Source organism: Sus scrofa, chromosome 6 (genome assembly GCF_054392235.1).
Source record: "Sus scrofa isolate SSC_HxYL_T2T_F1_AM1 chromosome 6, Sscrofa_HxYL_maternal_Yorkshire_Landrace_v2.0, whole genome shotgun sequence".
Lineage (NCBI taxonomy): Eukaryota > Metazoa > Chordata > Mammalia > Artiodactyla > Suidae > Sus > Sus scrofa.
Window position 1 is genome coordinate 116,050,169 of NC_139388.1, and position 12,464 is coordinate 116,062,632.

General features: G+C 40.9%; 1 protein-coding gene across 12 annotated transcripts in view; it reads right to left on the bottom strand.

Moving 5' to 3' along the window:
• CHST9 (carbohydrate sulfotransferase 9) overlaps positions 1–12,464 on the bottom strand; it is a 268,368-nt gene that overhangs the window by 92,115 nt on the left and 163,789 nt on the right. Inside the window, exon 5 of one of the 12 annotated variants that reach the window (XM_084964389.1) lies at positions 1,653–5,629. The exons of the other annotated variants lie outside the window; for them this stretch is intronic. Coding sequence (XP_084820515.1) covers positions 5,602–5,629 — 28 coding nt within the window. The 3' untranslated portion in view covers positions 1,653–5,601. Of the gene's footprint in view, positions 1–1,652; positions 5,630–12,464 lie in introns of those variants that run through there. 12 annotated transcript variants of the gene reach the window in all.

The window sequence follows — 12,464 nt, forward strand, 5'->3', positions numbered from 1 at the left end:
ACCACCACACTCCTCCAGGAGCAAAAGATACTTAAGAATAGAACAGTTCTTGCCTTGTTGCCCCTGAGCCACTGTTACTGATGCAAGTATGTTCAATTCTTTAGTCACTTCTGGGCTGGAAATAAGGTTAGGGACCACTAGGTTGGTAACTGATCTTCAGTGAGAACCTTAGGTCAGTTACACTACAGGAATTATCTCTATGTCTTATATTCAGAATTTTTAGCCCCAAATATTTCTGGCTTTCCTTACTTGAACCCTCTAAACTTGCCCTGGTCCTATTTCCATCACCTATTTACAGATCTAGTTAAAGGGAAAACTGATTAGTCTGAAGTTCAAAGAATCAGGAGGAAATTGGAATTTTTCTCTCTGATGTAATCAAAATAATAGACTTTAGCCAATGCCCTGAAGAGAAAGAGGTTAGGTGCTCTAGGTTTTATTAATTTTTCTTATTTATTTACTTGCCCAGGATCAGATGCTCACTGACAAATCTATTTTCAGAGATGTCTAAAATTCACACCCCAGGCATGGGAAGGGTATGCTATACTCACAGAAGTTAACCAATTTCAGTGAATTTGGGGGCAAGTAAGTATTTCTGTTGTTCTGAAAACCTCTAGCAATGCATGGATCATGAACTGATTTTAAAATAGTATTCCCGGAGTTCCCATCGTGGCGCAGTGGTTAACGAATCCGACTAGGAACCATGAGGTTGCGGGTTCGGTCCCTGCCCTTGCTCAGTGGGTTAAGGATCTGGCGTTGCCGTGAGCTGTGGTGTAGGTTGCAGACGCGGCTCGGGTCCTGCGTTGCTGTGGCTCTGGCGTAGGCTGGTGGCTATGGCTCTGATTAGACCCCTAGCCTGGGAACCTCCATATGCCGCAGGAGCGGCCCAAGAAATAGCAAAAAAATAAAAATAAAGTAAAAGCCTTGTTCTTAAAAAAATAAAATAAAATAAAATAAAATAGTATTCCCTGTGCTTGCTTCGGCAGCACATATACTAAAACAGTATTCCCTGCCATATAAATTTTTAGTGTAATTCTGTTGGTCTGTTTTATCATTTAATTTCCATTCGCTTGATTTCAGGAATGGCTGAGGTATCCCCAGTTCTTTACCCTCCTAACATTCTAGTGTGTCACATATAGAGCTGTTACCGTTGTTTCTAAAAGCTCTTTCCCACGCCCCGCTGCAGAGCTCTTCTCTTCTACTGAGATTCGTCATCCCCGGCCCCTTTCCAGATGCAAATGATTTATGGGATTGCTTCTCAGCCTTCCTGGGATGGCTGCAATTTTAGAAGTTACTTCGGCTCAAACTGTCACCTAAAATGGCATGCAGAACCGTCGGATCCCATTGGTCTGGAGCACGTCAGACCAGCAAAGCCAAGTTGTCTGAATCGCTTCAGTGCTGGTGAATAGGATACTGGTGAATGGGCAGGACTCCTGAGTCAGTAATTTATTGTGACAATTTCAAGCATAGCCTGAAAGTAGGCAAGAGGACACAGTATGTTTTCAGCACTCCAGGGCTCACTCTGCGTGTGTGTTTTTTCCCATTTATTCCGTGGAGCTCACCTCCTGTCTTTTAAAATTGCAAGTCGGATATGTACATCCTCCATTCTCGTATCCAAGTCTTCTAAGTGAAGAAACTTGACTTTAGTCTCATGCTTACATGTGTCAGGAAATGGCTGCTTCCTGTTAAAGAACAGCTTGGGCATCAGCGAATAGGTGGTAGGGATATATTTGTGAATGTGGGTGCATCTCAAAAAGAAGGCACAGGGAGCTCCCTTGTGGTGCAGTGGGTTAAGGACCTGGCATTGTCACTGCAGTGGCTCGGGTCAGAAGAAAAAAGAAGGCACAAGCCTCCTTCATCTGAGTCTGACCTTGCCTTTGAGAAATGATGAAACTCTGGTGGATTCAAATTACCCTTCCTTGGATGCTTAGTCCCTCTTTGTAGTTTAGAAAAAACAAACAAACAAAAAACCAGAGTGCACACAGCCTCAAAGAGGATGGGTTAAGACTAGGACCAAACAGAATCAAAACCTTTCAGATTTTTCCTTCCAAGATGAGAAAGCTATGTGAGATAAACTTGGAGTGGCTGGGAAGTAGATTTTAGAAGAGAGAAAGAAAAAGAGGAGCTGTAGCAGTCTTCATTCATTCAGCAAAAAATTTCGAGGCCTTCTATGTATTAGAACCTATACTAACAGATGGAGGTTCAGGGGTGAATACAGTCTGGATGGGAAGATAAGTCACAGAATTACCCAGATAATGACACAATGACAAAAGTGGTAGCGGAGGTAATGACATAGAGGGGGTTAAAAGAGGGAAGAGCAAGGAAAGGAAATCTAGTCCAGAGGACTTGGGAAGATTAGAGAACTTCCTGGAGGAAGTGATATTTCATCGGAACCCCAAGGCAAAGCATGGATGTGGGGAGGGATGGGTGGGGTGAGGCAGGGGTAGAATTTCAGGGATAAAGGAACATGAAGAAGCTTTTGTGATTAAGCTGCTGAGAGAAGCCCAAGACAACAGAAGGGATGGTCAGATCAGTGGAACAGGAAGTGGGCTAGAGAGCTGGGAGCAAAGGGTAGACGGCAGAAGACCATGTAAAGGAAACTGCATTTTCTTCTAAGGACAGCGGGAAGTCTCTGAGACATTTCAAACTGTGGAACAACACACCAGATCTGCATTTGGTAAAATTCATTCTGGCTGTGATATGGACAACAGGATAGAAAGGAGCCCAACGGAGGCATGAAGGGAGCAGTTGGGTGGATATTTTCCGAGCCAATGAGGTGGCGGGTAGAGAAACAGAGAGAGAGCAAATATATATTTTAGAGATAAAACTGATAGGACCTGTATCTGAATATGAGGGCGAAAGAAGAGGCAAAGTGTCACGTACCAAGTTTCCAGCAGTCGCAATTAGGGGACATTGACTGAGGGATATTGGAGGCAGGGCAGGCTTGAGGGGGATACAGTAATGGTACCTGGATAGGCAGCTGGTTAGATGGCGCTGATGGTATGGGCACAGCAAGTGGGAAGAAAGGCTGTCTATGGGAGTGGATGAAATCACTAGGGAAAATGTAGATTAAAAAGCCGGGTAGACCTAGAGGTGAGCAAATAAGAATCTAGGGTATAAAATTCAGATGGAAGAAAACAGCTCCTCAAAGGGATGAAGGAAGAAGAGAGCGGGAGGAGGAAAAGGCATTTTTTTCAAGGAGAAAGTGATAAGGTAAAAGACCCTGACCTCAAGTCAGATGGACCACAAAGTGTCCTTTGAATTGAACAACTCGGAGATCAGCAAGAGCAAGCTGGTGGAGTGGCTGGGGCGGAAGCCAGACTGGTATGGTCAAGGGGGTGGCCAGGGGGGTGAGGAAGGATGCAGAAAACTCTTTTGAGACACAGAAAGAGCCATAGTAGGAAGAAGGTACAAGGTTCAGGAAAAACTTCCTTCCTTCCTTTCTTTCTCTCTCTATCTTTCTTTTAAAGGAGGCACTAGAACATGAATACTGATAGAAAGCAGCCATAGAGAGGAGGTGGCTGAAGATGTAGCTGAACAAGAGAGTCACTCATTTAAGGAGGTTTGTGGGAGTTCAGAATAGAGGGGACCCAGAGCCTGGGCAGAAGTCACCATTGATGGCAGGTGGGTTCACAGTCTCTGATCTAACAGGAGGGAAGGAGGAGTGGATGGGAACAGAAACAAACTGGCTGACAGGTTTGGAAGAGGCATTTGAGATAGTTCTCAGTAGGCAGCTGCTGTGAATTTCTCTGAAACTTAAAGCCAGGTCCTGCAGGGAGGGGGAGTAGTATGGAAGACAGGCTTGGGGGATGAAATTTCAAACCAGAGGAGGTAGGAAATGGTTATTTTCGAGAACGGACCTAACTAGAGAAGTAATTTGGAGTGGTCAAGTGGTCCTTTTAAGTGGTTGCAACAATAACTAATCAGTCAGAAATTGGATAGTATCAGATATTTGAAAAGCACCATCTCCCCCTGCCACCACTTACACCTATTTCCCTGAAACATGCTATATTAGGACTAAGCACTAGATCTTTATGTTATTTGTGATTCTCTACAACTTAATAACAATTTTGGCTCAGAAACAGTGTGGTTTGAGCAGGTTTCTTTAGGTGGAAAACACTTAATTGTAAAAAATGAAAATTAATTGCAAGAAAAATTGTGAAACAAGCTCCCTGCTTGGCCAGGAGGCATGCCTTCATTCTCACACACCCCCAACCTGTTCTCCTGTATATATTTCTTTCTCCACCTTCCTTCCCTGCTCTCTTACTCCTTTAGCACCCAACACAGTGCTGAATGTACAGGAGGAAATCCATAATATTGTAATTTCTAATTGTATCTCTCTTTCCATCATGAAGAGAGTCGATCTTCAATGGCCCTTCAATCTTATTTCTTTTTTTACAGCTGCACTCTATGGCATATGGAAGTTCCCGAGCCAGTCAAATCAGAGCTGCATCTACAGCCTGTGCTGCAGCTTGAGACAACGCTAGATCCTTATCCCACTGGGCAAGGCCAGGGATTGAACCCGCATCCTCACAGAGACAATGTTGGGTCCTTAACCCTCTGAGCCACAATGGGAACTCCAATGGCCCTTCAATATTAAGACAAAGGGTTATGGCAGGCTCTTGGCTTTTTTGTTGATATCTTTTTCCCTTTGTCAAAAATACCAAAAGTCCAAATTAGAAATCCAGGGAATCACTTGCAAGCATTCTCTCCCTTTCTTCCTGTGTTCCTCTCTCTCACACATACAGAAACATACTTCTAAATTTGAGGTGGGTTTTCACTCTAAACATCAGGAGAGGAAAGGATGCCCTGTTGTGTTCTACTTAACATTTTGGTGCTCCTTATGTATACATGTAACTCCAATCCAGTCATAGAATCTTAGAGACCATTTTATCTCCCTCTGGCCTCCACATTATGGGTGAGAAACTTACAACGGTTTAGCTTGTGGCCCCAGGAGACCATTCCTTGAATTGGTGGCCTCGGTCATCTGTGAACATGGTACAGAACTAACTCCTAGGATGTTTGTTCATCTAAACTCTTTTGATGGGCTCATCTTTTTCTTTGCCCACAGACTCTAGCATGGTGTTCTGAATGCATTATTGCTTGATGAATACTGGGTAATTCCAATTTGTTGTTCAGGATCCTTCAGTAACAAAATGAGCACAGATCTTTGGATTAATGGAGGTTGCCAAGTCACCATCAGACTAAGATCTAGGTTTCAATATCATTTCCCTTCCTTCAGTTTAGAATGAAAACACTGCAGAAAAATGGGTGAAATAATGCCAGTGAGTATGGTAATAAATTTCTGACATGTGGCATGCAATCTGTGAGGGCATTCCTTCACTTGGTCCTGTGCTTTGGGGAGTAATGGAGTAGAAAATTAAATTAAATAAGCTTTTATTATTCTGTGGCTCTGTCAAAAAGGGTACCATCAAATACTTTTAGAAACAGGTCTTCCAAAAGCAACTTCTGAAGTTCTTTCATATGATTGAATTGTGAAAAAATATTTTCTCATCTCTTTTATGTTCTTCTTTTCCTTGCTTTTTGCCTTTGGTAGAATCAAATCCATGGTAACTTACTTTGGGTTGCATCAGAAATACACCGTTAGATCCAGAAGCCTTCAAGGTGAAACCTAAAGCATAGGTTCTAAATTAAACCAGATAAAGTAACAAGGTAATAGTTTTATTGTTTTCATTTGTATCATCCTTTAACCTCAGATTTCTGTTGCAGGCTTATATGTTTTAGATGTTGCAGTTATATTTTTGGCTTCTAGGTTCTTGACTTAAATATAATTATACTCAGTAATCAATTTTGTTTATAACATGTCTGAAAATACATTATGTTTTTCTTTTCATATGAAATACATGTACCTGATCACAAAATGATACTTGACCATTGAAAGCAGGGCCTAGAATCTTTGGCTTTAAGCCCGGGGATTTAAGTGATGTCACCTCTCATGGTCTATGAGTTTTTTGGGTTTTTTTTCTCAATTGTCCTCTTTTACACTATTACTGTTTTAGCGGCATATGGAGAAAAAAAAAGTCCCTCTCTCCTTGTGCACTTGGCTAACCTAGTATATTGACCATGTATGGCTATTATATGACTTGAAGTAACTGTAAGCTTTGTTGAAGACAGATGTTCTCTTATGATCACCTGGAGTGATCCTCTGTTCTGCAGGCATAGAGACAGGGCTTGTGGAATGGGAGGAGTGTGGGGTTTGTGGTCTCACAGCCTTAGGTTTGAATCCTAAGTCCACATCTATGACCAGTGGGCTGAAGACAGGAAAGGCAATTCCTCGGAGCCTCCAGATTCTCATCCAGAGCACATCAGTCATTGAAATAACCGTCTTCTCAATATGGCCCCCAAGCAACTCTCGGAAACATGTTTTATACCTGTATCTTTAAATACTTCTCTACATGAATTTAGAATGGTCCAAATGTCCATGAAACAAAACAAAACATTTCCATTCCTCCAAAAAAAATCCCTACAACTCTTAATATATTTGTGTTTCATACAGAAACTAAGGCTTGGAGAGGTTAAACAACCTGCCCAAGGGCCTGCGAAGGGCCAGGGCTTGAGCCTAGTTTCTATCAGATTCCAGAGTCCGAAGGTTTGTAAAGCCCAAGGGAGGGAACAGGAGCCAAAGGAAGAAGGTTGCTTATGAAATAAAGGACTTTCGGAGTTCCCCTCATGGCTCAGTGGAAACGAATCTGACTAGGAGCCATGGGGTTGCGGGTTCGATCCCTGGCCTTGCTCAGTGGGTTAAGGATCCAGTGTTGCCATGAACTATGGTGTAGGTTAACAGACACAGCGGGGATCTGGTGTGGCTGTGGCCATGGTGTAGGCTGGTAGCAATAGCTCCGACTGGACCCCTAGCCTGGGAATGTCCATAGGCTGCGGGTGCTGCCCTAAAAAGGACAAAAGACCAAAAAAAAAAAAAAAAAAAGGAAAAAGAAATAAAGGACTTAGTAAAGGCTTTCATGACACCTGCAATATATCTAGTAACAAGTAAAATGGTGTTCATAATTTCTCACTGCATGAATTTGCACAGTGTAAACCACTTGCCAAGTTTGTGCAATAGCTAATTTTCAGAGCCTCTTATGCATGTGGGATTCACTGTTCATCTCAAAACTCTTTAACATACAACATTAGTACATTCATGAATTATTAGGCCCTTCTAATATTGAATGAAGTTATTAATTTAAATATACTTTAATACTTTGATTTCTTGTTTGGCATGAAAAAATTAGCAAAAATAATCAAACAAGAAAACCACAGCTTGAGCTTGAAGCCCTGAATATATGACGTGAAAGTTAAATATGTTTGTAAGTATCTGAACAAAATTTACTCTTCTAAGAGCCATTAAAGATTTAACTCAAGAAAGGACTCCTTGGTTTAGGAAAAATTAGCAAAGGCCCTTACTTGAGGTTCTAAGCCATTGACCTCCTTATTCAGATTTTTCCTAGTTGCTCCACTCTTTTGTATATGTTAGCAGTAAGTATTGTCTGATATTTAATTTATTACATACATTTTGTTATAATCAGTGAAGACTTAAAATTTCATTTTAAAGTTTCAATTATCTAGGTGACTTGTTTATTCTTTGAAAATTAATCTCCTGGTACAGTGTCTTCAAATAATAATCATACAGTAAATGTTAGCTAATTGAAATTTAATATATTGATTGTCAACTCTTGCTTTTATGTAAAAAAAGGACACCGTTGGTAATATCAATCCCTTGGAAAAGTTGATGAAACAAAAATTTTAAGTTCAATTGTGTTCATAAAAGTAAAAAGCTATGATTGTGGTGAGTAGTATCATAAGTAAAGTATGTTAAGAGCAGCAAGTATTAAATACTAAGATTCAAGTACTATGCTACCATGTCATCATTCACAAGTCTGCAAGAACATGTACCCTTCATTAAAATCAATGGAGTGTACCAGTTCATCTTGGCATTATTCATAATGGAAACATTTCAATTTTAGTTAACATACACACAAAACTAATTTAAAAGTCAAATGAGGAAATTAGTTCTATGTTCCCATGTTCCACAGTGATATCAAGAAGCCATATTTAGCCTTAGGAGGTATGAAAAATATCTAATACAATGAATGGAAAACCTTTTAAAGAATCACAGATCTGTTAAAACTAATGCTTTTGCAATCAACTCAACAAAAATATATTTAGTGTTGTAAAAGAGCCCTCAAAGTATGGCAAAACAAGCGAGCTTATCTACAGATTTACTTTTAGACTTCAGAAACACTGAATCAAAAACTAGAGGATTTATGCCAGAACTACAGTTCATTTCCTTAAAAAATTAAATTGAACAATGATTGATTGAAAAATATTTTCAGCACACACACTATAAAGACCAGAGGGGATCTTTTCCTGTTTTAAATATTTTTTTCTGCCATACCCTTATTGCTTTTCCAGTTCTCACCATTCTTTTAGCGTCTCTCTCTTTACCATTGTGTGGTTTATTTCTTTATCAATCCCTACTGCACATGTCACCAAAGACTCTTTCTTTCATCCCTTACTTGTTTATCTCTACATTGAGTCTTTTGTCTCCCATCTATGAAGCTAATTGTTCCTGAATATTTATTTCCATCTGAGTGTCTCCTCCACCCTAGATTTTATTTATTGTCATTTACAGAGATCCAATTTGACCCTACAGCTGAACAACAAAAGAGGTTTTAACATTCTCTACCTTCCCGCTAAGACATTTTTGTAACCATTATATTCCGGCTCCTTTATAAGTTCACCATCCTGGTACAGTCATCCCTCTATACCCAAGGTGGGGTTGGTTCCAGGGCCCCCATGGATACCAAAATCCAAGGATGCTCAAATTATATAAAATGGGTAGTACAGTCGGCCCTCTGTATCTGTCCCATATTTGGTCATTCTGACACCTTTCAAAGAGTTCCAGTCTCTGGGGTGAGAGAAGACACTTTTTGTTTTTCCAAGTTTAGATAATCTCCAGAGAGGGAGCTGTGTGTAGGTCTGTGCAGGCACTGTGCATCCTTAGGAGATGGGGAGGGGAATGCTTATCTAAGAAAAGAAGGGTTAATGCTGCCTGGCCATTGGGGGGCACAGACAGGGAGAGGATACTGCTTGACCCTGCACCCAGCTCAGTCATCTGCCTGCCCAGAGCCACGTAGGTAGGTTCCACTCACAGTCCTCTCTCTCTAGAAGACTCTGTGGCAAAGAATACATGCTGGCATGTTGTGTCTACACTTCCTAAAGGCAGGATGTAACTTGAGGTCACAGGAGGAATCATGCAAGGGCTCCTGTACCCCACAGCAAACCTGACTGATAGAAATCTTGGCACAACAACTCTTGGTGTCATGTCTTCCTCTCATTTATTACTCTGCACAGTTCAAACCAATTTTTTAAAACTCCTCTTAGTAGAATTTCCTGCTTCCATTTTCTCTCCCTTCAATCCATATCACCTGCCCGAGAATGAGCTATAACTGCCAGCGCATGTGAGATGCGGTGTCCCGCAAATGGTTTCATCCTAACTTCTGGCCATTCTTTTTTTTCTTCTTTTTTTGGTCTTTTTTTTGGTCTTATCTAGGGCTGTACCCTCAGCCTATGGAGGTTCCCAGGCTAGAGGTCGAATCGGAGATGTAGCCACCGGCCCACACCAGAGCCATAGCAATGCAGGATCCAAGCCGCATCTGCGACCTACACACAGCTCACAGTAATGCCGGATCCTTGACCTGCTGTGCAAGGCCAGGGATTGAACCCACAACCTCGTGGTTTCTAGTCAGATTCTTTAACCACTGAACCACAATGGGAACCCCTGGACATTCTTTTCTTTTTAAATTAAAAAAAAAATTATTATAACTGATTTACAATGTTCAGCCAATTTCCGCTTTACAGCAAAGTGACATACACACACCCACACACACAATGTATATATATATGTGTGTGTGTGTATGTGTGTGTGCGTGTGTGTGTGCGTGTTCTTTTTGTCATATTATCTTCCATCATGTTCCATTACAATCACAAGTGATTGGATACAGTTTCCCATGCTCTATGGCAGGACCTCACTGCTTCTCCAGACTGTGCCTCAACTCAACCCTGGGACTCCTGGTCTTCTCCTGGCTTCTTCACCATGTCCATGCACAGGCACCTCATGGCCCTTAGGTGGTTTCTTAATCCAAATCTCCTTGGCCTGCTCCTCTCTGCTCCACATGTCTCTGGACCTCACCTCTAGTCAATGAACATCAATGAGTGACCCTGTCATTCCAGGCCTCATGCCATCCATCACCACTTATAAGCTACTCTTGAGGGATTCTAAAACAAAATCATGTTAATGAATGTCCCTTGTCAGATCTCTGAACATCCCAAGCTCACTTTGTGAGGAATGTGCTTTGCTTCTAGGTAGGGTAGCCTTCATCAGCTTGACCCCTGATGCGGATCACTGAGGCCCTTCGATGACCTTGCTGTTACCTCTCTCCCAGCTCACCTTATCTTGTTTCTTTCCTCTGCTCACTGCCCTCTACTCTCGCCTGGATCACACCAGCTCTTCTCTGCCTAAGGCTGTCACCTGCACTGCTTCTCCTGCAAGACTGCTCTTCCCCCACTAGTGACATGGCTGGGTCCCTCTCAACCCAAGTCGCCAGTGAGATGTCACCTGCTTAGGCAGGGCTCCCTACCTGAGGTCCCCCCTGTCACTGTCATTCACAGTGCCCTGTAATGTCCTGCAGAGCATCTAACAAAATCAAAACAATGCCTTTGTTTACTTGGCTAAATTGCCTCAATTAGATAGGAATCCCCTAACGGTGGATCCCCGGTCTGTTCACCACAGCAGACCCAGTGCCTAGCACACAGTATGGATCGATATATATTAATCAAAGAGATAAATATCAAAGTTTTCCTTAGGCCTAGGTAAGATTAGAGCATCACTTTAATAAAGGTAATAAGAATACACACATATATATTATATATTATATATTTACGATATTACAAATTTGGTATGTTTAAATTTGTATATATTGCATAATACATTGCATATATTTAATGTATTACAAGGTTTGTATATTTAAATCAACGTAGGCAACAAAAGATATTATGAGGGAAGTCTGATAATTTGCTATCATCCTCTTACCGCAGAGATAAGGATAAAGAATAGGAATAGCAAGGTCGGGCTCCCTGGAACTGAAGTCATTGCTCAAGGACAGTGAATAATGCTATAAAATCACTTGTACTATAAAGATCATTATCTAAAGTCATTGTCATACATAGGAAGTTCAAACCTCCCATTGCACTTTCTTTCCTAGTACTGCAATCCTGACAATTCTCAAAACATCCAGACTTACTTTCTCATTCTCAGAAAAAAAGAGGATAAATCAAGGAGACACCTGGAAATTAACAAGTAATCACAAGTTGATAAAAGTGCAGAGATAGCCCTGTGTTCCAGTCATTACAAACATGCCTCTTTATCTGCCAGCAAATGGTCCTTGTTATTATTCCCAATTTAAAAAGTTGCTATCACCACTTTTTGAGTAATAGCAGAAAACCTTCGCAACTTCAGGGTAAACAAAGATTTCTTAGGACACTGGAAAGCAATAATCATGAAAGGGAAAAGTAATTTACTGTTCTTTATCAAATTTAAAACTTTCAGCTCATCAAAAGGCACTTAAAGAAAATGAAGAGACCAGCCACAAACTGGGAAAATATTTACAATACTTGTGTCTGACAAAGGGCTTTTCAGAATATAGGAAGAAGTCCTACCATCAGCAATAAACAAGTGACCCAGTAAAAGTGAGAAAAAAACTTGAGCAGACATCTCACTGAAGAAGATATACGTATAGGCAACAGAGCATAGAAAGATGATCAAGATCAATAGCCACCAGAGATCTGCAGATTCCACGAGAGGTACCATTTCCTACCCACCGTTGGTGAGGAAAAGGGACAGTTGGAACTTTGAACATTGCTAGTGAACTATTGGGCAGGTTCTTATAAATTAAACATTTACCTTATGATCTAGCAATTCCACTTGTTGGAGTTTATCCAATGGGAATGAAACAAGTTATTCACAGACTTATACAGGACTTTTCAGAGCAGTCTTTTTCATAAAAGTCCCAAACTAGAAACAACTCAAATGTCAAAAACAGGATAAAGGACTTGTAGTTTAGTCATACAACAGAGTCACTCAGCAATAAAAAGGAATGAACCACGTATACATGCAACAATCTCAAAAATATTATGGTAAGTGAATGGAGTATTTACAGCATACATGCTGTATGTGTCCATTCATTTAAAATCCAGGATTAGACTGAACTAAACTATGGTAATAGAAATAAGAAAATTATTGTTTGGGAAGTAGAGAGAAGATGAAGGGTTGGGAGGGAAGTGGTGGGGTCTTGAATTGGAATTGACTGGAAAGGGTCAAGAGGGATAATATTTAGGGTGTGAGATTCAGCATCTTATTTTGAGTGGCCATTACACAGTGTATACAATTG